The sequence below is a fragment of the Juglans microcarpa x Juglans regia genome, chromosome 1S, assembly GCF_004785595.1.
Source record: "Juglans microcarpa x Juglans regia isolate MS1-56 chromosome 1S, Jm3101_v1.0, whole genome shotgun sequence".
Classification (NCBI taxonomy): domain Eukaryota; kingdom Viridiplantae; phylum Streptophyta; class Magnoliopsida; order Fagales; family Juglandaceae; genus Juglans; species Juglans microcarpa x Juglans regia.
Window position 1 is genome coordinate 27,225,199 of NC_054595.1, and position 24,153 is coordinate 27,249,351.

General features: G+C 36.8%; 3 protein-coding genes across 4 annotated transcripts; 2 read left to right on the forward strand and 1 right to left on the reverse strand.

The window, feature by feature from the left end:
* Positions 1-514: 514 nt before the first annotated feature.
* On the reverse strand, positions 515-5,828 carry LOC121245222 (subtilisin-like protease SBT4.14). The gene is made up of 12 exons (XM_041143495.1): positions 5,668-5,828; positions 5,413-5,588; positions 5,187-5,281; positions 4,937-5,034; positions 4,623-4,766; positions 4,414-4,519; positions 3,076-3,592; positions 2,460-2,557; positions 2,152-2,376; positions 1,733-1,844; positions 1,384-1,597; positions 515-1,269 (listed from the first exon to the last, which is right to left on the reverse strand). Exons 2-12 carry the CDS (start codon positions 5,533-5,535, stop codon positions 722-724), a joined length of 2,280 nt encoding a protein of 759 aa, XP_040999429.1. The 5' UTR covers positions 5,536-5,588; positions 5,668-5,828; the 3' UTR covers positions 515-721.
* A 1,529-nt stretch (positions 5,829-7,357) lies between these two features.
* LOC121245322 (CRS2-associated factor 1, mitochondrial) lies at positions 7,358-12,802 on the forward strand. Its single transcript, XM_041143519.1, is given in 6 exon segments — positions 7,358-8,052; positions 10,858-10,985; positions 11,327-11,552; positions 11,639-11,766; positions 12,274-12,325; positions 12,328-12,802. Coding segments are annotated over 6 exon segments (1,245 nt in total). The 5' UTR covers positions 7,358-7,484; the 3' UTR covers positions 12,471-12,802.
* A 1,000-nt stretch (positions 12,803-13,802) lies between these two features.
* On the forward strand, positions 13,803-24,153 carry LOC121245252 (lysophospholipid acyltransferase LPEAT2-like). Of its 2 annotated transcripts, XM_041143511.1 has the most exons (15): positions 13,803-14,444; positions 14,805-14,985; positions 15,121-15,180; positions 16,366-16,529; positions 16,601-16,664; positions 16,770-16,838; positions 17,457-17,552; positions 19,025-19,069; positions 19,651-19,721; positions 20,359-20,425; positions 21,277-21,327; positions 22,357-22,467; positions 22,577-22,624; positions 22,784-22,982; positions 23,372-24,153. In XM_041143511.1, exons 1-14 carry the CDS (start codon positions 13,900-13,902, stop codon positions 22,943-22,945), a joined length of 1,734 nt encoding a protein of 577 aa, XP_040999445.1. In that variant the 5' UTR covers positions 13,803-13,899; the 3' UTR covers positions 22,946-22,982; positions 23,372-24,153. The 2 variants fall into 2 exon arrangements, with proteins under 2 accessions (XP_040999445.1, XP_040999443.1); XM_041143509.1 differs by lacking the exon at positions 23,372-24,153 and having other exon boundaries at positions 13,804-14,444; positions 22,784-23,226.

Genomic DNA, 24,153 nt, shown 5'->3' on the forward strand with positions numbered 1-24,153 from the left:
AGCTCATCAATATCGATCGTAGTATGGTACCCTGCGAATTGAACTAGCTAGCTAGCGACATTATCCTTGTTTTGTACTCATTGTTTAATGCATAAGCATTAATTGATCTAATTTAGGTTCATCCTCCAAACCCTTAGCCAGAATCATGACATGCATATATATATATATATATATACACGTGTGTGTGTTAACCAAGATGAAGACGATCCATTAGAAAAGTAACCATATATCATACATATCTGACACGATATATTTCTTTCTACTAACGATACACACAAGACTTTTTATAATACTTTTCACAATATATGATGTAAAAGGAGGGTATTTTTATAAAATGATTTTACTTTTATATGACAGTTTACAATAGTACCCTTCATTTTAAAATATGATTGTGAAATATGTTATGAAAAATATTGTGTTTATCATTTTTTATCTCTTTATCTCAATCGTATGGTTGCATTAATAAAATAAATTTTTCAAAATCTAATTCAGCAAATAAAAAACTAATATATAATTTTTTTAAAAAGAATTTTGATTGAAATATTCCAACAATACATGATTTGTTAATAGAGATGATAAGAAGAACTTCGATAGGTCCTTCCTCCATCTATTCATGCTCGAAGTCTAAAGAAAATGCCAATTTTACATGAGCTGCATTAGCAGCTTGATTTCCTTCTCTAAATTAGCTCCAGCAAACGCTGGAGCATCTTCATCTGTTCATTTAGTCATCAATCGGACTATAAATGACAATAGGGCTCCTTACAACGTGACGGGAGCTTTTCCAAACAAGTGAACCCGGGACCATTTGCCCACTCGGCATTGGCTTTGCCTTCACCACAACCGTGAAGCTCAGCTCCTGCAAGACGCGAGAGAAGTAGAGAGTCGTGGGCCTAACAGTGATTTCAACTCCTGCGGGAGCATTAATGGTGGCGTTATAGATGGACAGAGCAGGACCGACGTTGGTCACTCTTCGCCGGAAAACGCCTGTTATCGGCTCTCGCTTGTTTTTCAGGCTAAGCTGCATGGTGGGATAGTTGAGATCATCATAGCCAAGTCCGGGAAGCAACGTGGAGCAGTTGACACGTTTGGAACCAACTAGGACTGCTAAAGAGGATGCATTATACCCCTCGTGGCATAAGAATTGGATGTAAGGCATTTCATCCATGTCAAAAACTAAGCCGGGGCTCACTGCCCGAGTTGGGCTCACTTGACCGGAACCAAAGGCAAATTCTTCATCGTTGTTATTAACTCTCCGGCTTATGGGTTTTGCTTGAAAGTGTCAGACATGAAGAAGGTAAGAATTAATCAAGAAACAGAATTCTATATTAATGGATGGACCAAATTCAATCTTCCTATAGAATTAAGTTGATCCTTTCTCTTTACCTGTGGTCAAGATGGCGGATTTGATTGCAGCTGGACTCCAGTCTGGGTGGAATGACTTTACATACGCTGCTACCCCGGCAACGTGAGGACATGCCATGGAGGTACCAGACATGACGGTAAACTTAGAATATTGGGTGTCTCCTTTCAAGCCGGTGAGCGATTTCAAGGGGGTGTAAGCTGCCAAGATGTCAATACCAGGTGCTGCAATATCAGGCTGTATAGAAAACAGGTCCACTTTTTTGAGTGCTAGTTTTTTATATGCTACGTCACTAGTCAAGCAGAAAGGAAAAGGTTTTATACTATATATTCGGGATGAAATTAATTAACATATATGTAGTAAAGTCTATACCTTGAGGATGCGTTTTGATCCCGGATTTGGACCCCGAGATGAAAATGAAGCTGCAAATGGAGCAGGCTCTTTTTTTCTTTCTTGGGTCTTGTAAATTACTGCTGATGGTGATCTACAATAATATTGAACAAGAAATATTAATTCATTTCCTTCCTAATATCTGTCGGATAATATAGATCATCCTGAATCTATATCATCAGAGATTAATATCCACCTGTTTTTCATAAAATAATTGTGGGAAGTTGGGCTTTGGACAATTGGTCAGTGATTAGGAAATCATAACAGTAAGGAGTGTGACCATTTATACTTCTCTAATATATTTTGTTTTCCTTGCCGCGCGAAATGTTGTGTTTGGCATGATCGGCAACATGTAGCAAATTAAACATTCGCTAAAAATACAGCGAAGTGGTATTAATTACCTTGTGGAATGTATGTAATCATTGATGCTCGCGCCTACAGTGCCATTAACCAGAGTTGACGGTGCCATGAAAATGAAGGCAACATCAGGAAACTGATCACTTTCAACTATAGTGCCAACCCCACCAATTCCTCTGACAACAGAATCAGCACCCCAAGCTAATACTTTGCAGTGAACAATCCTTCCCTTCACCTTGACAGGGTCCAATGAGTCTTGCATACAGAACCTAGCAGGCCATCACAATATGAAATTAATGGCGCTACATCATTTTTTAGTATTGCTCCAGCTCCGTGCATAAAGAAAACGTACCTTGCATCCTCCACAGTTGTAGAGTTAAGGGCCGCATCAGCCCCACTAATAAGAGGGTATAATTCCTGGGTTGGATTGAATGTGCTCACGCCAAGCCCCTGCACCGCACGACATGCATGCACATTTCACATACTTGCTAGTTAATTTACCCATATACAGTTACAGACCTAGCTGCATGGCTAGCTATTATATGTATCTACCTTTAGGCTAGGATATATACTTGCACATCTCTCGTGGGTGTAGCACGAGAGATGTCACCGAAAAGGTCAAATGAGCTTTTTTATTTTTTTATCTTTTTCGTAGATTTTTTTTATATTCTTAAATATATATATTTTTTAAAAATAAAATATTATTAAAAAAATATTTTTAATCACTGAGAAAAAAAAATTAATCGGTTGTATTAAGATATAAAATAAATAATAAAATCTACCTCTTCCCATTGGCTTAAACTTTTGAGATAAATAGTGATTTCACATCATGAGTGACTTTTGTGGTGGATAAAGTATCATCCTTTCAAGAGTACCAATAATTAACTTCATGTAATATATATATATATATATATATTTATATATATTAATTCTGCCTTCATGCATGCAAAAATCTATGGCGTACGTACCGAGATGTTCTTCCCATTTCCGAAATGAACATTGCTTCTAAACTCCCTATCAATGCCGCTAGCTGCCACGGTTAGAATCCAAGGAGCGTGATTCTCCACACTAGACAGACTTGGTCCCTCATTTCCAGCGGAGGCCACGGTGATAATTCCCTTCTGCATTGCATGAAATGCACCGATTGGTATAGTGTCGATCGTGTAATCTTGATTCCCTCCGCTGCCGATGGAAATCGATATAATGTCCACACCATCATGTATAGCAGCATCAAAAGCAGCAAGTATATCTACAGCCGCGCAACCAGTGGAGGCCCAACACGCCTTGTACATGGCCACCCTCGCCGACGGCACTGCACCACGTGCGGTTCCTCTGGCAAGCCCAAAGAGGCTTGCATTTGTGACTAGGTTGCCAGCTAATGTCGACGATGTGTGCGTCCCGTGTCCATCCACGTCAACCGGAGATAATATGTCGGAGGCATCGGGAGTGCCATCGAGCTTGAAGTACCTGGCGCCTATGATCTTGCTACAAGTTACCACAAGGGGTGGCAAAGGAGAGAACATTAATCAAAGGTAAGCCCATGCATTCGAAGTCTTAAAAAATAATAATAATAGTAATAATCTCCGTATGTAGTCTAAAAATCTTGTCACTACTTTGATCTCGAGAAAGATGAAATCGAGATTGTTTTTTGGGTTTAATAATAATTGTATTTTAAGAATTTTTATACATTAATTCAACATAATTTGATTTAAAATTTAAAATTAAAAAATTCAAAATTAAAAATACAAGATCATAAATACTTAAGAACACATTTTTAGGTAATTTTTATCATATATATATATAATCAGTACTTTTAATTTGTTAGTAAAAGGTGATGATCTATTAATTCGTATCACTCTAAAAAATCATGTTACATCTTGATCACAAGGAAAGAGACCATTTTCGATTAGCGCTATAGAAAGTCATAAGTATTTAGTGAAACGACTAGATCTCTAGCTTTATGGAAAAATTACGACTTTTTCCAAATGGTTCAAAAGACATATATGCATGTACATCAGTAATTAATAGAACGAACGAACGAATCAACTCGAAAATGCTTTTGTTCGTTTTATAATTTATTTTTTTACCTATTTGTTTAATTAGTGCAAAATTAAAATGTTTACGTTGTTTGATAAAAAATCATGCATTTTTGAAGTTGTACAGACATAATTAATTTGATCAATTCTGTTTCGATATTAATTCTATGACGATCTGTAACTATATATATAGTTATTACTTAACCATTAAAATTTCTTGAAAATGAAAGAAAATATATATATAGATATTGAGAAGATTTAATTAATTACTTGTTGCATCCTGAGAAATTAGCATAAGGGCCACAAGTTCCTTTCCACTTAGTGGGTGGAGGACCAAACCCGTCATCCTTAAAGCTTTCAGACTGTGGAGAAATCCCTGCCACAAATATAAATATATATGAAACTAGTTAGTTATGTTTTGAAATGAGCAAAAAATAAAAAATAAAAATAAATAAAAAGAGATGATCAAGATTATTAACCTGTATCTATTAGACCCACAATCACATCGCTCTCCGTTCTCAATTTTCTTCTTGCGGTTACAGGTAAGCCAACAAAGTCCCAGGATTTCGTGGTGTGTAGCTTATAATACTGATTCGGTATCACGGTCAGCACCTCATCCATTCCTATATATATAATTTCACAGCAACGACGTCGTACGTACGTACGCACAACAGCTCATCAGTGATATATAATATCCCATATTTAATTTTTGAACATATTGAAATTAGATCATATATAGTTAATTTTAATTTCATCAGACGTTGTATATATATATATATATATATATATATACCCGATAACTTGTTAGCTTCATCTTCAGATAGCTTTGCTGCAAATGCATTCATGCTCTTTGTATAGCTGTAGACGATGGACTCCTTCGCATCATCAAAGCTGTTCGATCGTGAAAAAAAGAAAAACCATAATTAGAATATATGTTTATAATTACGATATATGAAAATAGGAATTAAAGAGAATATATATATATATATATATATAGAGAGAGAGAGAGAGAGAGAGAGAGAACCTAATTATAAGAACCATACCTTTCTTTTACAGATGAGAGGAGATGAATATGTGTTTCCTCTGGAGAGTTTGAATTAACTAGTGGATGATCTCCCAAAAAAGCTATGTACAATTTCTGCATAATTAATTTCCGATCGATGAAGATTATTAAATTGCATGCATGCATGGAAGTAAACAAGCTAGCCAAACAACGTTAATATAAATTGCAGAAAATAAAGCAAAATGCAGATCAATACACAGTAGTACCTTTTCCTCGTCCTCTGTTGCACAATTGACAAGACTTATCGAGACCAAGATCAGAAGAGGAAGAACAAGCTGCTGCCAAGGAATAGAAAGATCAGAATGGACGCATTTCTTTGATCTCGACATCTTTGCCGGCGTACGTACGTAGTAGCGCTAGCTAGCTTTGTTTATGCAAGGCGCTACAAACAGTAATACATCCCAGTTATATATTTAGTTTAAATCGATCGCAGGAAACAAAAACAACGATAAATTATTAACTAAGCATGCATGCAGCTCCAAGGGTATATATATATATATATAAAAAGAGCAATCTTGAAGTTCTCGATCGATCGACGTCCTTCGGATCCGATTGCTCAGGGTTTTGGTTGGGAAACCTTACAAGGAAGACAACATATAGTTTCTGGATTTCTAATAACTGCCATTGTCTATATATATAAAGCCTATATATATATATATACACGACCAATTTATACAGTTGGCCACATTCTATTTCTAACTAAAAAAATTAGTTTTTAGTTAATTTTAAACGTCTTTAATTTGAGTTGATCATGAAATTACAACCAATTAACTTGTGAGCTAATGTACTAGCTATTTATAAGATCATGACGATCCAGTACTAGTACTGACATTAATGGTACGTGATCTGGACACTAATTTTCTTATTAACACATGCAATCTCGATGTTTTAGAGGAGTGGTGACTAATTAACGTAAAATTATAACAAAGTCAACAAGAGATCCAAACTATACGTTTGGTACAACTTTAATTAATTAAATAAGATCATGATTAAGTGTCGGATTAATCTAAAAATTAATTAGTGATAATCTTTTCTTGTGGAATTAGAAATAGAACAGAACCCCTAATTTTTTCTTGAATTCCAATTCAAGCATATATATATATAATATGCCAACAACGTGGCCATATCGGAGAGAAATATTTATAACCTCATTTATTTTCAAGAAACTTCTCAATTCATTTTATGTAATCATTACAATTTTTTTAAATTATCATACAAAATAAAATAAATAATGCAACTTTTTCAAGTTTCAAAATAAAAATAAAATTAAAAAAATATATTATAATAATATTTTATTTAATTTTTAACTTTTATTTCAAACAAACGAGGCGGATAAGCTAAAATAAAATGGTCTTTAATTTTGAAATGACTTTGCTTGGGTTGGCCTCCGTCGGAAGCTAATTTTCAGCGTGGAAAGAAAATAAGTGAATATCAGTTTTTTGTCTTTATAGTTTTTGATTTACATATCAATTTATAAATATTATAATTAACTAAAAATATAAAATAAATTTTATCGTGTAAAGCTTTCAAATAAAATTAAGTTTTTAATAAGATTATAAAAGCCTACCTCCTGCTATATATATTCATCTTTGCTCTATTTTATTTTTTTAATAGGAAGCATGGTGCTCTCAATTTTATTTATAATCATCATTTTTAACAGAGAAATATAGTTTACATTTTAAAAAGACTTACAAAAACTCAAAAATCAAAGCCTTATAAATGTATAACTGTGCAACCTATGTAAAAGGAAAAGTATATGCATTCATTTAAAACTGTTAACTGTAATCGAGAAAACAAATTAAAAAATAGGTAAACCTAACCTATGCAATGCAAATGATATTGAAATTGTGAAAGACTTTTTTATTTTTTAAAAGGATAATGGTTGGTTTACTGTCTCATACTATCTATTTATTAATTCTTTTAATAATTAAAAAAATAATTATTAGTAAAATTGTATATATATATATATTGTTTAAAAATAAAAAAATGTTAAAAGAATATTTAAAATAAAATAATTATAAAATAAAATTTTTAAATATATTATAAAATAATAAATAAATAGTAGAAGATAATAAGCTTATTATTATATTTTTAAAATAATTTACTAGAAAAATGATTATGGATGTGAATAATTTAAAGGATAAAAAAAAAAAAAAAAGACAAGAAAGAAAGATTTGGAGGTACACGAAATTTTGGTCCAATTTTGCTTTCTCCTCTCCTTTCTCCTCCGTCTCCATCGCTCGCCGCGGCAGAGTCTAGAAACCCCCCTTAAACCCTGATGTCCCTTAACCATCTATCCCGCCGAAAACTACCCTCACCCCCACTCTGCCGCACGCTTCTCACGGGCCTCCTCTCATTCTCCACCACCACCACCACCTCCTCGAAACTCCACCAACATTACTCCTTCAAACCCCCACCTTCCCTCTCCTCGACCCCCCAAAACCCTAATCGCATTCCCAGCGCGAATACGAAGAAAAAGCAGAAACCCAGGTACCGCCCACCTTCTTCGCTTGATCGAACTGGTATAAAGCCAATAAAATCCGATTTGCCCTTCGATTTCCGGTACAGTTACACGGAGAGCAATCCAACGGTGAGACCCATTGGACTACGGGAGCCCAAGTACTCGCCTTTCGGGCCGGGCCGCCTCGACCGCGAATGGACCGGGGTGTGTGCTCCCGCAATGGACCCCAAGGCGAGGTCCGTGGAAGGAGCGGACGACCCGAAGCTGGAGGAGAAGAGGAGGAAGATGAGGGAGAGGGTTCAGGGAGAACCCCTTACTGGGGCTGAGAGGAGAATTCTCGTGGAGAAGTGTCAGAGGTGCAATACCAAGACGCAAGTCAATCTGGGTATGGTGTTTTTGGATTATGCGTATGGTGTTTTTGGATTGCATACAGTGTTTAGTGAATCAGCTATTTCAGTATTGTTCTAGGATGTGTTGGTTTTAGATTTTTTTCGCGTTGTAGAGTGCTTTTTAATGGTTTTCCTTTTCAATTATATGATAAGTATGGTTATGAGGTTTCTACTTTGTGCGAGTTGCATGTTGCATGGGGTGTATGGTTTTTAACTTTGGGTTCTAATTTGCATTTCATCGTTTAGGAAGGTATTTTCTGTTCATCTGGGTCGTTGTTTTTTGAGTTACTAAGTGTGTTCTGCCGCATCTGTGCCTGCTCAATTAGAGGATTTATATCTTTGGGTTGGATTTCACATCATCTCTTTGAATAAAGATTTTCATTTTGCCATTTACCGATAAAAAAAAAGAAAAAAGGGATTTTCATTTCTGAATTGAAGTTAAACTCCATGGTACCCTTTACAAAATTGCTTCTGTATGTTTTTTCATACTATTATACAGTGTGCTCTTTTTCAAATTTTCAGACAGCAATGGTGTCTTCTCTCTTTTTTTTTTTTTTTTTATTATTATTATTATTATTAGCAGTTAACCGAATGAGTACAGACTGCAATATCCACAGCCTAGGAGTGTAATTCTCATTATTTCTATAGTTTTTTTTTTTTTTGGGTCTTCTTACTTTTTTTGATAAGTAGAACGAGGCATAATTAAAAGTCAGCTCATATCAAGATTTTGGGTCTCTTACATATTCAACAGTTATATTCGAACTTTTTTTTTTTTTTTTTTTATTAAGTAAGAAGTAAATTTTATTGATATGAATGAAAATAGACATAGCCCATGTACACAAGGGGTATACAGAAGAACGCCTAAATACATTCTAAAAGCACTAAATTAAAGATAAGAAATCATACAATATTGTTTCCATTAAGCACAATGGCTGAAAACCATAAGATTAATGGGTGCAGAAAAAAATTTTGAAGCTCTGCCATTGTTTGCTCCCTATCTTCAAAGCACCGCGCATTCCTTTCCGACTAAATACACCACATAATGCACAACGAGATCATCTTCCATGCTGCTGCCACCTGGGGATAGCCTTGGATACCCTTCCAGCAAGCAAGCAGATCAGCCACCTTTGACGACATAACCCAAGTAACATCCACTCTACTAAATATCCCATTCCACAACGCTCTTGTCACCTCACAATGCAATAATAGATGGTCCACTAATTATCCATGGTTTTTGCACAGATAGTACCAATCCATCACAATGAGTCCCCACTTTCTTAAGTTTTCTGTGGTTAGAATATTCCCAAGAGTAGCAATCCACACAAAGAAAGCCACTTTGAAAGGTACACAAGACCACCAAATGCTTTTCCACGGGAAAGATACATTACCTTTTGAAGCCAATATTTTATAATATGCCTTGACTGTGAACTTCTTGCTGCCAATGGACCTCTATTGTATACTATCACCTTGTGCCGTCGTCATTTTTTTTTTTTTATAAGTATCACCCTGTGCCATTATACTTCCTGAGGAGTATATCAAGCTGAAAAATTCTAAAACGATAGACAATTCCCAGTCATGGTTATCCCTAGTGAATAGGATATTCCACTGATGAGAACCATGAGCAAATGCAAGCAAATCCGCCACTGAAGCCCCCCGATTAACTGAAATCCTATAGAGAGCTGGGAAGACCCTCCCCAAAGAGCGCTCTCCACACCAAACATCTTGCCAAAACCTGATTGTTGTGCCCTCTCCAACCACAAAACGGATATTGTTTTTGAAACACTGCCAAACCCCCCTAATATATTTTCACAAACCCACACCATACCCCCCCCTCCCCCTCACTACATTGGTACACCAACCTCCCCAAGCACCTCCGTGTCTAGAGTCAATAACTTCCTTCCACAAGGACTCCCCCTCCAAGTGATACCTCTATAGCCATTTCCCTAATAGTGCTTTATTGAAGGTCCTCAAATTGCGCACTCTCAATCCTCCACTCAAGATTGGGGAGCAAACTTTATTCCAATTAACAAGATGGAATTTGGTTTCCTCCCCAGACGACCCCACAAGAAAGCCCGAAATAATTTCTCGATCCTATTCACTACCCTTGCAGGCAACGAAAATAGAGATAAGAAATAGGTCGGAAGATTAGATAAAGTGCTCGTGATCAATGTGAGCCACCCCCCTTCAATAGATACAACCGTTTCCACCCAGCCAACCTTTTCTCCACTTTCTCAATTACCCTGTCCCAAATAGCTCTAGCTCTTGATGTTTTTTGTGATTGATTTGACAGTTTCATATGGAAGCCATCAGGCAAGGAATGGATGCATGGTGGAATCTTTATTGAGTGCCTACCATTGCTGGAATGGGCTGTCCTAGAGGCTGAGGAGTCTTTGTTTATGTTTTGTAGGCGTTTTCTTATTTTTTTAGTCATTTCCTGCTTGTTTTAGTTGTTTTTTCTTTTCATTGATGATTGGCTATTTTGGAATCTGAAATTCTAGTTGGACTGGTCAATGATATCAGGTGATTTAACCAATATGATACTGCCTTGCAGATGCCTCATCCTCTGAGGTCAAGTCAGACCTTTGTTCTTACTCTGCATTTGATGTTGTTGATAAAGTAATGTTTTTCTTGGACTGACATGCATTAGATATTCAAAAGGAAATTCCCTTGCAGGATGCATGGATTATAAAGGCTTCTTATCTGAACTGAGATACTAGATGAAATAAGCAGTATCATTTGCTATCTATCGTTTTCTATAATCATTGCCTCTTACTTAGTGTTGTTTTTTTTTTTTTTTGTAGGGAGGGACGGTTTAACCCACAACATGCTGAATGATATCCACAATAGTTGGAAACATGCTGAAGCAGTGAGGATAAAATGTTTAGGTGTTCCAACTGTGGACATGAGAAATGTGTGCACTCAGCTTGAGGTATTGTGTTTTCTTTTAACATAGCAACTCTCGCATTTCTCTAGTGGAGGTATCTTGCCTAAAAATAGAACGACTTCTTGTTTTAGATGGCTACCAACATCGTGTTCAGCTTTCCATAAATATTGCACTATGGCTTGCAGTTTTTTGTGAAGGTGGTTTCTGTTTACATCAGAATATCTTCTTAAATTTCTTTGAGTGATACAATGAAGTTTGATCTATGTGAATAGCCCTGATAATTTTTATCTTTTCTTGGTAGAAATGTTAAATTGTTCATAAATGGTAAGATTTTCTCTCTTAGAGAGGAAGAAATGTTAGGTTCAAGTTTAAGGTGTTTGTTTCAGGACAAAACGTTTGGAAAGATCATCCACAGACACGGTAGTTTTCTTGTATTATTTAGAGGCAGAAATTATCATCCCAAGAAAAGGCCTATGATTCCATTGATGCTGTGGAGACCCCATGAGCCCGTATATCCCAGGCTAATCAAGACTACAATTGATGGCCTAAGCATTGAGGAAACAAAGGAAATGAGAAAGAGAGGACTGGCTGTTCCTGCTTTAACAAAACTTGGTATGCACTATTTTAAATTTTAATTTAGAAGTTTGTAACAATGAGTGTATCTTTGTTGTTCTCTAACTCCCCAGCTGCAACTGCAGCAAAGAATGGTTATTATGGTAGTCTGGTACCCATGGTCAGAGATGCTTTCCTCTGCAGTGAGCTGGTTCGCATAGACTGCCAGGGTCTTGAGAGGAGTGATTACAAGAAAATAGGCTGCAAACTCAGGGTAAAAGACTTCAGATTCATCATTCTGCATGAGGGTTCATCTATGTACTGATCTGACATGCTAATCTATTCGATTTTTTATTAGTAACTCTCAAATTCGTTTATATGTTGTCAGTAGAAAGATTTCTTATTTGTTTGTTGCTAGAAAAGGAAAGATCATCCTCAAGCTCGTATTATCTGGTAAATTTTATTCTCATGGGGAACTGATGCTAGCGAGCAATCGGCATTTTTTCTCCTTGTGATGAGAAGTAAGCGGAATGGTCTTGATATCCTTTGTGGTGTAAATGGAGCTTGCCCTTCAACATCCTTCTGAGTTTATTTTATATAAGAAAACAACTCCGTTGCTGCAATTACTTTAAAATATAGAAATGGCATACAGTAGCTTTAAACTCTGGGCAAATTTCATATGATGGTTTCCTTTTGTTCGTCTCTTTTAACTTTGTTGGCCTTTTAGGCTATAGAGAGGCGGTGTTATTTACTTATTAATTATTTTCCAATGTCGATGCAGGACTTGGTGCCTTGCATCCTGGTGACGTTTGAGAAGGAGCAGATTGTGGTTTGGAGGGGAAAGACTACGAGCCTGTAGAAGATGGATACTTCCTTCCTGAACGAGAAATATTTGATGATCCAGTTGGCAATTTGGTTTGTAGCGGAGAGGACAGTGACAGCTTGGATGGCACCAGCAGCGGCCAACAGGACTGGTGATGATGAGTAGTTCCTTAGTCGCTGGAAATTACGAGCTCCAATTAAATGTTGTTTTGTCAGAGTCATGCTTGAGTTGTGTTCTCCATTTATTTGAAGATCCGAGTACAAAGGAAAAGCCATAGTTACTAGCAGGATCATACCAACTAGGGTCTTCTTATGCATCCATTAGTTGTGTTGTGGATCTTGTAATGAGCCCTTTTCACGCTCTACTTTTTGGTGCTATTCCTCCTCTCCCTTCCCCTCCTTTCCGGTCCCAATTAGTAAAAGATCGAAGGATGATGATTAGGAGAGAGAGAGAGAGGCCAACTTGTAAATGAATCAGTTGATCATCTCAGTCTATTTGTTGTAAGGACGGTCAAGATTGTTTTGGGGGGGGGGGGGGGTTGTGTTGTTCAGTCAGTGGTCTTTTTTCCAGCTTTCATACAGAACGTAGTCATTAAACATGTTCCGCGCATGTGCACCTTTTCAAACGTGGTGCTTGAAACATGCACTGTCACAGTTGTCATGGGTCCTCTCATATCTTAGCCCTACATGTGTATGCAGATTGATCTCGTGATTCCCCCTCGCATTTGACATGACTTCTGAACCAGTTTTGAGAATTAAAAAAAAAATTATTCTGAACCAGCTCATTAAAAATTGTACGTGCTTGCTCATCTAGCAGAATTCTCTTCTTCTTATACTTAAAAAAATAGTTTTTAGACGTGACACAATTCTCATTTATAATGCTTTTAGATTCCCAAAGCGCAAACAAACAAGCGGAGGGCGGCGCCGGGGGGAGGGGTGGTTTTTGTTTGCACTTGGGGCGTGAAGAATGCCCCCTCGCAAATCACATGCCAGTGAGGTGTAAGATCAACATGCAGACGTCCAATTTTCCTTTTCCTTGTGTAATCCCCGCGAAGAGAGGAAGAAGGCAGAGAAAATCAGGTCCCCTTTCAATGCACGTGGCAATAATATTAAAGTCTATTTGAATATAAAATTCATCTTATCTTATCATTACAATATATTTTTTAATTTTTTTAATAAAATATAGTAAATAATTTAATTTTTAAAATTTTTAAATAATAATAATATTAAAAATTATTTTTTAATAATTTTTATTTAAATTTTTTCTTTCTTCTCAACTCGTTTGTTTTTATAATATTTTAATTAATTTAATTATTACAATTTTTTTAATTTTTTATATAAAATGAAATAAATAATTCAAATTTTTTAAATTTTAAAATAAAAATAATATTAAAAAAATATATTTTATTTATATTTAATTTAATTTTTAATATTAATCTCAACTCTCTCCTAATCTGTAAAAACAGGCACCTCCAAACTGCAAAAAAACAGATAAAATTCCACTGCACAGCAAAAAAACAAAACACGAAAGCCGAAGTAAAATCCAGGCACACCCCACCAAACTTTACCGTTGCCCCCCTCACTCATGCAAACACACGGTGTCGCTCTCTCTCTCTCTCTCTCTCAGAGTCTGAACTTTCGGCCCTCCGACGATCCCTCAGCTATGGCGGACCATGATATCTCCTCCCCTCTCCTCTCTTCCCAGCCATCCGATACACCCCACCTAACCATCATTGTCAACGCCTCCGACTCGGATAATCATCCTAACAACAAAAATATCAACAACGACAACAATGGTAATCATCAAAACGGTCGGGATTCTCACTCCAGAAACCCGTTCGAGTTGATCGGTTCTAAGGGGCTGGAAGTACCCGGTCCGGCGACGGTAGACCCGTTCCGCAACGAGACTCCAACCATCGACGGGCTATACGAGTGGGTGAAGATCGTGGTTTGCTTGCCGATTGCGGCGGTCAGGCTCGTGCTATTCGGCGTTTGCTTGCTGGTGGGATTTTTGGCGACTAAGTTGGCGCTCGAGGGATGGAAGGACAAACAGAACCCCTTGCCCAGGTGGAGGTCTAGGATCATGTGGGTCACTAGGGTTTGCGCTAGGTGTATTCTCTTCTCTTTCGGGTAAGTTGGTTTCCTGGTTTTTCTGTTTTTTTTTTTTTCTCATTTAGTTTTGGGTAATCGTGATGTTTGGTTTTGATCAATACCTGTTTCGTTTGGTCGAGGAGAAAATGGAGGAAAGACTGGAATATCAGGACTGTTCAATTCTAAACCAACCAAATTGATATTTTTTTAAACCAAACCAAGTTAATATTTTGAAGTTTCTAGATTTAGACAAAATACGTATAATAGGTTCTGGCATATGAAGCTTACACTTGTTGTGAATTTCTTCTGTTTTCCGTATTGAAGTTGACCTTTATTTCATTTTGGGTTTCCAAATAGTGGAACTTATTCTTTTTATATTTATATTTTTGTATCCTGCAGCTATCATTGGATAAGACGGAAAGGAAAACCTGCTCCAAGGGAGACCGCTCCAATTGTTGTATCTAATCATGTGTCATTCATTGAACCCATCTTCTATTTTTATGAGTTATTCCCTACCATCGTGGCAGCTGAGTCCCATGATTCCATACCTTTTGTTGGAACTATTATTAGAGCGATGCAGGTAATTGCCGTAATTTCATTTCCACAATCAGTGAAAATTTGTTTTCCGCCCGTTAATGAAAAAAATGACGCTCAATTTCGTTTTAATGATTTGGATTCAATAGGCGTTGTTTCTCTCGTTCTTTTATGTTCTCAGGTGATTTATGTCAATAGATTCTCACCGTCATCGAGGAAGCATGCTGTCAATGAAATAAAGGTAGTAAAGCTTCTATAATTTTTTCAGTCTCATCTTTATTTGGTTTTTGTAATTAATGATTTTCAGTCTTTCTCGAAATTTACTATACAGATTTTCTGTTCTTGCAATCGTACATTCTCTCCTAAGGATCTTGTTTCTTTGTTGACCAAATAATCTCTAATAATAATCTGACTATACACTCATATCTTGGAAAGCACTTTGTGCTGGTGCTGGTGCTTGGAAAGGAGAAGTTCTTGCTCTTTATGAAGTTCCAATGGGGCTCTAATTGTATCATTGACTAGTCCTTTTGGAGTATAGGCCATGTGGTTTGGGCATTCTATTGTGGCGTTTCACCCATGCTTTTTATTATATCTGTATTCTATCCTAGGGGTTGGCTCAAATGGTAAAGGCCTTGAGCTTGGGGTATCCTCCCCCCAAGTCTAAGGTTCAAATCCCCTTGGGTGCAAACAATCTCTAGGGGCCATCGGACTGGAGGATTTTTCCCTTGAATTACTTGATGTGCACTTGCGACCATCTGTGCACCCCCGGGATTAGTCAGGATGCTATTCCTGGACACCCGGTGCCAATAAAAAAAAATTATATCTGTATTCTCCTATCTTATAAAAAACATTTTATTTTCTCATCAAATCAAATGGATAAAAAAAGGTACTGCCTTGACCACAAGAACTTGCTTTTTGCTAGTCTTGAATATGAAAATCAGTATCTGTTTAAGATTTCTATTCTACTACGTTAATACAACTTTTACCGATGTACATTGTGTTGATCATGCTTGCTATTAAGTCCTACCGCAACTGTTATATTCTCTCCGAAGTGAGAATTTGCCACTATTTTTTCCATCTGGTTTTGTGAATGTACCTTTTAGTCTATTTATAGTAGCAACTGTCAAAACATGAGATTGCTGAGTCTGGTTTTCCTTTCTATGTTGTAGATTGTATTGCATTTGACCATTTCATGCATGAGTTCCCTGATTAAATGCTGCAAACTTGTTGGCCATTTTCACTGTCAGTATTGTTGAGTGATGAAACTTTATTCAGGAATCACAATAAACTTAGCAACAAAAACTGTTGCATGCTAAATCTGATTTACTAATCTTTTTAAGGTTACTTTAGAAATAATATGCAAAATATTTTTATCAATTTATAAGCTATTTGATACAGAAATGTGCTTTCAAGGATCTGAATACAGAGAAAGGCTTCTTGCGATGGATTTCCCCGATTACTGTTATTTCCCGAGGGAACCACAACTAATGGAAGCGCTCTTATCTCATTCCAACTTGGTGCGTTCATCCCAGGATACCCAATCCAACCAGTAGTTATCCGCTATCCTTACGTACACTTTGACCAATCATGGTAGGGCACTTATCTTGTCTCGAACTTCATTTTGGTTCTTTCTATATAATGTGGTACGCCATCTCATGCAGGGGGAATATCTCTTTAGCAAAGCTCATGTTTAGAATGTTCACACAGTTTCACAATTTTATGGAGGTATGCTGCACCGCTGGATTTGAACTCTTGGTTACTACATTGCCTTTTTTTGCAAACTCTATATTGATTTGAAATTAATTTGATATATTTATTTTTACATGACAGGTGGAATACCTTCCTGTGGTATCACCCCTCACTAATCGAAAAGAAAGCATCATCCATTTGGCTGAGAGGGTGAGTATCAGCTTGTAATTGATTTTTTTTCCTACCATGTTCTTGAACCGTTATATGCTTGGTAGGTTTTGAATTTGTAAGTACGCACTATTGTGCTATCTTACCAGATTATTACATGTTTGAAATTCTGCACAAGTGAGTCGTTTCAATTGACTCATATGGTTTAATTTTTTTTATACTTAAAGCATATACTTGTCTGCGCTAGTTAAGGGCTTGGGTTATTAAAGCATGTTAAATTCTTCAGATGTGTTTATATGATATTTTTTAAAGTCTGGATGAATTGTTCTTATTAGTTCATTTACCTCAACTGCAAAAAATTATTCTTTCAGTTTTATTGCCCATTGTTCTTTTAGAGAAGGATATTTCCGCTCACTCATTTTTTCAGTATTTTTGTAGCACTGAGCTATTAATTGTAGGCACAGACAGGAATGTGTAAAGTATTTAGGATTTTAAATTGAAGCATGAAAATGAATATACATATTTTTTTTTTTCTTAAGAACGCTGCCAATTATGAATTTATGCAGACTGTGGGATGAGTTCACTTGTATATATTTCTTTTTCTCATCATGGCATTGATTGTAGATTTTTGGTAACAATTAACCATTTGGATTTATGCAGACTAGCCATGCTATTGCAACTGCACTTAATGTTACAGAAACCTCTCATTCCTATGGGGACTTAATGCTTCTTACAAAAGCATTGCAATCAAAGCAGGTTTGCATTTCTTGCCTACTATTTATGCCCATTACAATCATCTTAAATATAGGTGCCTTTATGTTCTTTATATTTGTCCATTGCCCAACAATTGGGAAGTGGTTGATTTCAGTTAAAATGACAGATTTTTTTTTTTTTTTTTAAGAATAGATAGTAGATGTCAGATCTATTATAACAAATGAACTTTAAATTTGAAATGCATGGTTAAATCTGAAATTAATTAGCATATTGAGGGCTACAATAAAGTGCTAGGCTTGACCCTTTCATTGGGATGAAGTGATTCAAGTAATAAATCTATTTAGGAGATCTATTGCATTAGTTCAATTAGATCAATATGTAAGCAATTTGTAGAAATAATCAGTGTATGTTCTATGCTAATAATGCACATTATTTTTTAAGAATCAACAGTCATTAAATTTTCTTTAAAGATTAAGTGTAATATTGGTATACAACTAAGCGGATGTAACGCCCCAATGGAAGGCCCAAACCACATGGTATATACTCCAAAAGAACTAGTCAATGATACAATTGGAGCCTCATTGGAACCTTATAAAGAGTAAAAACTTCTCATTCCCAAACAATGTGAGATCTCATACACCACCTACCCTTATTCTTATCATATAGGGTATCACAATCTACCTCCCTTAAATTTTCGATGTTCTCGTCAGGCCAGTTCGTCATACGTGGCACGGCTCAACTCCCACATTTCTGGTTGGGATAGGCTCTTATACCATTTGTAATATCGCAATGAAATACCCAAATCACATGGCCTATATTCAGAAAGAACTAGTCAATGATACAATTGGAGCCTCATTGAAACTTTATAAAGAGTAAGAACTTCTCATTTCCAAGCAATGCGGGATCCTATACACCACCTACCTTTATCCTTATCATATGGGGTATCACACTGGAAGCCTCGATTCTCCCTATGGTGTTTGGCTGCCCGAATGCTTCTTTCGTTCTGCTCTATCAGAGTCCTATCCTCTAAATCATTGACAATCATGTTGTTCCCAGTGGCGACATAAATTTTTGCCTCTCCACTGCCGTGTCACTTTCTGAATAGTACTATGTTCATTGCGTATTGGTCTTCATTACAATTTTATCATTGACAATCATGTTGTTCCCTGTGGCGACATAAATTTTTGCCTCTCCACTGCTGTGTCACTTTCTGAATTACTCTCTATTCATTGCGTATTGGTCTTCATTACAATTTTGTGAAATGAAACCTGTGCTTGGTAGAGGCCTGTGTAAAACATGTAGTTAAACTTACAGTGATATAGGACAGATTGGATTAATTACAATATTCTCTCCCTAATCCATTAGTGGAATTTGTTTGCTGACTCGCACTGCAGATTAATCTTTCAATGAGTTTTATTGTTTTATGATCTTCTGATTGAATTTGAAGCTTGTATTAGTGAAACTCTAGGATTCGACTGTTTGGCGCTGATATTTCAGTATCATAATATTTGCAGGAAAAGCCTTCAAGTTATATGGTTGAAATGGCTAGGGTGGAATCGGTGAGTCCTTGCACCATAATGCCTCACTGTGAATCATTTCTTGTATTTTAAGGTTTTGGATTCTAGATCTGTATTCGAATATGGTGCTTCCTTTGGAAGGTTAATTATTTATTGAGGTTTCCACTTTGTCTACTTGGTCAAATGGTGCTTTTTCTTTTCCCTTTATAGCTTCCCCAAAAGTGAACTTATGAAGACAAATTTTTGTTTCTGCGAACTCACACAAGTGGGGCCAATAGTGCATATGGCTCTGATCATCCATTACCTTATAGAACTATTCATATGGAGGAGTGAGTTTGCTTAAAACAGTGCTTTCTTTGATCGTTTTCTTCCTGACACAGACCTGCTTATCAGTCTTTTATTAGATAATGTGAATTAAGTATCTTAAACAATTACCTGATAATTATCTACTTCTAGTTTCTGCCAATGTAAGAGCTCACCAAAGGCGAGCCTTTTGTTAGAATATCAATATGCTTTACCGCTTATTCTGGAAATAACAATTCAGTTGTTTGTTTATAGTTTTTTTCAGAAGTACTTGCATGATTTGAAGGAAAGATAAATGATGTTTTTCTCTTGTTTTGCAGTTGTTCCATATAAGCAGCTTGGAAGCTGTGGACTTTTTGGATAAATTTCTGTCAATGAATCCAGACCCAAGGTATTGTTGACGCATTTTCATATAAATAATTGTAAATTTATTAAGTTTGTATTTTTGTGTCAATGGTATTTATATATTGGTTTTTGGTTTTAAGCTATTATATTGAATTTGTGGCATAGTAATTGATGTTGTTGACTTTGCTGTCACTATTGTTATCCGGTTCCGATTCTAATAGTTGGGTGAATGTTACCGGCATGTGTAGGTCATTAACCAGACCTTTCCTTTGGACTGAAGCGAAGCATATTGTTTGTGATTTTTTTTAATTGTCCTTTTAAAAGCCTTTTCATTTCCTGAATCCTGATGCTTTGTTGGGTCCCCCTCCCTATTTTTTTCTTCCTCCCCCGGTTTCCTTTTTTTGGGGGGTGGGGTTGTTTTAAATTTTCTTCCTACATAGAGTGGTTCCCAAGTTACATCTGCATTGCTCACTGCAGGAGATTATGTAGTAATTCTATAATATGCATATAACCTAATAAACCAACAATGTAGTTCATGTTAACTGTCACAAAATTGCATGACTCAGAAATGCATGCTTTCTATGTCGTATTCGTGCCATCAAGACATTTCAAATGCAAGATCATCGTTTAGTTTGACGTGTTCAGATAACCCAATAGATTCTCACTATATAATCCTTTTGCAGTGGCTGTGTTAGATTTTATGACTTCTTAAGTGTTCTAAGACTAAAGGCTTGTGCTCTTTCTGAAGAGGTTAGTTGCCCAAATAACTCTCCTTTCTGTAACATGAAAATGTTTAGATCTAGATCAATGCCTTTCCATGATCATTTTGCTTTCCTTTAATTGGAGCTCCGGAATGAAAGAAGTTCAAAGCATAAATTTATGTTGGAAAATGGATCAGTGAGTTTTTAGGATTGATGCACTTGTCTCATTGTTTATTTCTTTATAAAGCTTGTCTTACATTTTGGCTTCTAATACCAATTAATTCCTTCATTAGGGGGGTGATGAGTCATCTGTGGATTTTCAGTTGTTTTCCTATTGGTGATTACATTGGGTTCTCCTTACACCCTTATATCTTGTCTACACAATTTGAAGATCAATCCTTTTCTGGTTGAAGTTACTGTACTTCGGTATTGTTGGAATTTTCCTTCTTTAGCATGAACCCTTATGTTTCATGGTAAGGTAGAATTTTTTTTTTTTTTTTTTTTTTTTTGATAGGTATGGTAAGGTAGAAATAGGTCTGAACGAAACTAATAGTGGAGCAGATGTCAGTTTCTGCCAAGGACGATAAGGTATTTTACCTTGGGGGAAAACTAACAAATATTGCTGTGTATATTTAATTGTATTACCTGTTTCATTGTAATGGTAAAAGAATAACAAAGATCATGTTGGACTTACTGAACAGTAAATTGTCTATTTGAACAGCACTGATTTTTTTAATGGATTCATGTACAACTCAACATAAGTATTGATCACAAGTGATTGGGGTCAGCTAGAAGAACCCTTTTCAACGAAACTTTTCTTATCTTAATAATTTTTGTTCTTTTTTTTTTAATTACTTTTTTCATCTTTCTTCTATCCTGAAAATCAACTTTGATTTATAGATATTTGCATTCATTGATGTGGAGAAAAATGGAACAATCACATTCAAGCAGGTATTCTCTGCCAACTGTCTGTCTGTCTGTCTCTCTCTCTCTCTCTCTCTCTGCATGATGTATGCTTTTACTTATTTATTGTTTGAAGTCCTATGTAACCAGAGCTATGTCCTGTGCACCCCCGGGATTAGTCGGGACACTGTTCTCGGATACCCGGTGCCAATAAAAAATAATGTAACCAGAGCTATGTACACGACACATAGATCATCCTGATTTCAGGGCTAGATAATTGCATAAGTTACTTTTTTGTGCCAATAGGGCAATATAATAATTCCCAAAGACCAAAATGGGAGCACTATTTCTTTTTGGACGGATTTCAGCCCAATGCCGATGCCAAAACCAACTGACCCCCCACTGGGGTTGATTCGGCAAACATCCACCAGCCCAAGGGGGTGGATAACAACCGAAACCAACTTCCTGTCGGTGCTTTTTTAATGAGGCCCATCCATTCAAACTGATGAAACCACCTGATGTCCCATTTGGCTGTCGAGAAATTGCAGCAAAATGAAATGAAACAGTTCCCTTACGGAAACCAAGTGAACCCTCCATTGCACTTGGAAGAACTGCAAAATTGAAGGACTTCTTAACAGGATGCAATCTTGAATGGCATCGAAATCTTTAAACCATCACGGCCAATTTCACTAGACCCAAAACTGTTCACTTCTGTTGCCTCCAGTGGTTGTGCCACCAATACAATCAATGAAGCCAAAGAAAAATAGAACGAGAATAATTGCCATCGCTACTGGTGGTGGTTGCTGGCATTATCTTTGAGGAAGGAGCAATGAGTGTTGGCATGGGGAGGGGATCGGCGGGGTGGGATGGAAAGTCTCTTAGAATTGGGGGGAGAGAGTAAAAAATTTAATGGATGGGCAGTCTCCAAAACCACCTGCCTGCCCAAATTGGGCGGATTTCTTCTGGTGGGTTGCTGATCAGCCCTAATTCATTTGCTCTTTCTGGGCTGATATAGAAAACTTATGATTATCGTTGTGTTATTTAACTATATATTATTCTATTTTCCCATCTTTGCAGTTCTTATTTGGATCAGCACATGTCATGAAGCAGCCATTATTCAGGCAAGCTTGTGAATTATCCTTCACTGAATGCACGGCTGGGGGAAATGATTACATGCTGGAACATGAAGTATATTGCTCTTTCCTTCCTTTTCTTTTCCTCTCTTATTTTGCCCGCCATACTCAATACTTTATTGAAGTCTGAATTGCATTTGATTTCTAATTGCTGTTTGGATCAGTTGGGAGATTTCCTTGGTCGTGGAATCCCAGACTTGAATGCTGATGAGGTGAGTCGCTGATCTATCCATGCTATTATCCTCTCTTCTGTTTTCTTTTATGGGAATGGCATCATGTGTATTAATTATATTGAAGAGAAAAATGCTTCCACTGTCAACATAAAATATCCAGTTGTCATCCGTAAACTTGGTCGTGTGGGTTACTTGCAGGTCCATGGGCTGTTCAATTTACTTGATTCTGATAATGATGGGAAGATCAGTAAGGATGATTTTGATTCCTGCCTAAGAAAGAATCCTTTGCTGATAGCACTTTTCTTACCTTGTTTGCTGCACAAGGGCTTCTCTTCTCAGAAGCTGGTGTTAGAACGCTGAAGGGCATAGTGCGATGAATGAGTTTTTTCATGCTCTTGTAGGTTTATCTTTTACCCCTGTGATTGTTGAGTTTTGTATTGGGGGGGAATAGAGGGGAGAAAAAAAGGGAGAGGGGGTGATGCTTGTGGTTACGACGAGTGTAGGCGGCGGGGCTTTAATATTTTGAAAACCCCCCGCCCAAATCATTTCTATTTAGTTTGGGTAGTAATCCGTACTCTTTTCTGTTGTTTCAAACCTGATTTTGGGAATTTTATTTGATTTGATTTGTTTAAATTGATCAAGTTGTGTTCTTAATTCTTATAAACGACATGAAATTTTACCGAAAGCAATTTGTAATTGAGGATGGGCTTAATTTGCGGGAGGGGAGGGTGGGGCATTCAGTCAAATCGATGAATTGAACAAGAGCCTATAACATTTTAACACCAGGCTTGAACCAGAGGCAGCTCAACTCCTCCCATATTGGCTTGTACTTAAATGCTTTAGAAGTGGAAAAGAAAAAAGAATCGAAGGCGGAATCCATTGTGCAGGTGGAGTTTGATCGATCAATCTACTTGGATTGGTTGGTGAATGAGGGCAAAGACGTATTTAGAGGTAGTAGCTCAGAATTGCATGCTAAAGACAAGGATTTTCCCATAAAAAGTAAAGACTTTGAATGTAGCACCGAAGTGGATGATGCCAATTATTATTGCAGTCCAGGAGCACCTTTGACCTATTAGATTTATGTTTGTATATCTTTCATTTCAAGTTAAAGTACGTGCCGAGTAGGTCACTCTGTTTTGTGGGCGAAATCCCAAGGCATGGAAACAAACATAAAACGACATTTTTATGGGTGTTTGGAAGAACATACAACAGCTGTCTGTCTCACCGCTACAGCTGTGTTGCCTAGCATTGATTTAGCATTCGTGCGTTGTATGTATGAATGCTAATTTGGTCGTGTCGATATTGGTGAAGACAGCATTTGCTTCTTTATCATTGTTGGGAAAAGACAAAGGTAGCTGGTTCTGTTAAGAGAACAGTTGCGTTTCAGCTACACAGTTAGGATGATGATATGAAGATAGACATTTAAGGTGTCAAGGAGATTCAATGCAAGGACTCCACCAAAGTAACAAAAATAATTTGATTCACGGCCGGTGTGAAAGAGCGACTGGCACCGCATATGAAACCACTCTTAGATATGATCGGCTTTAGTGGTCCGAAGGTGAAATGAC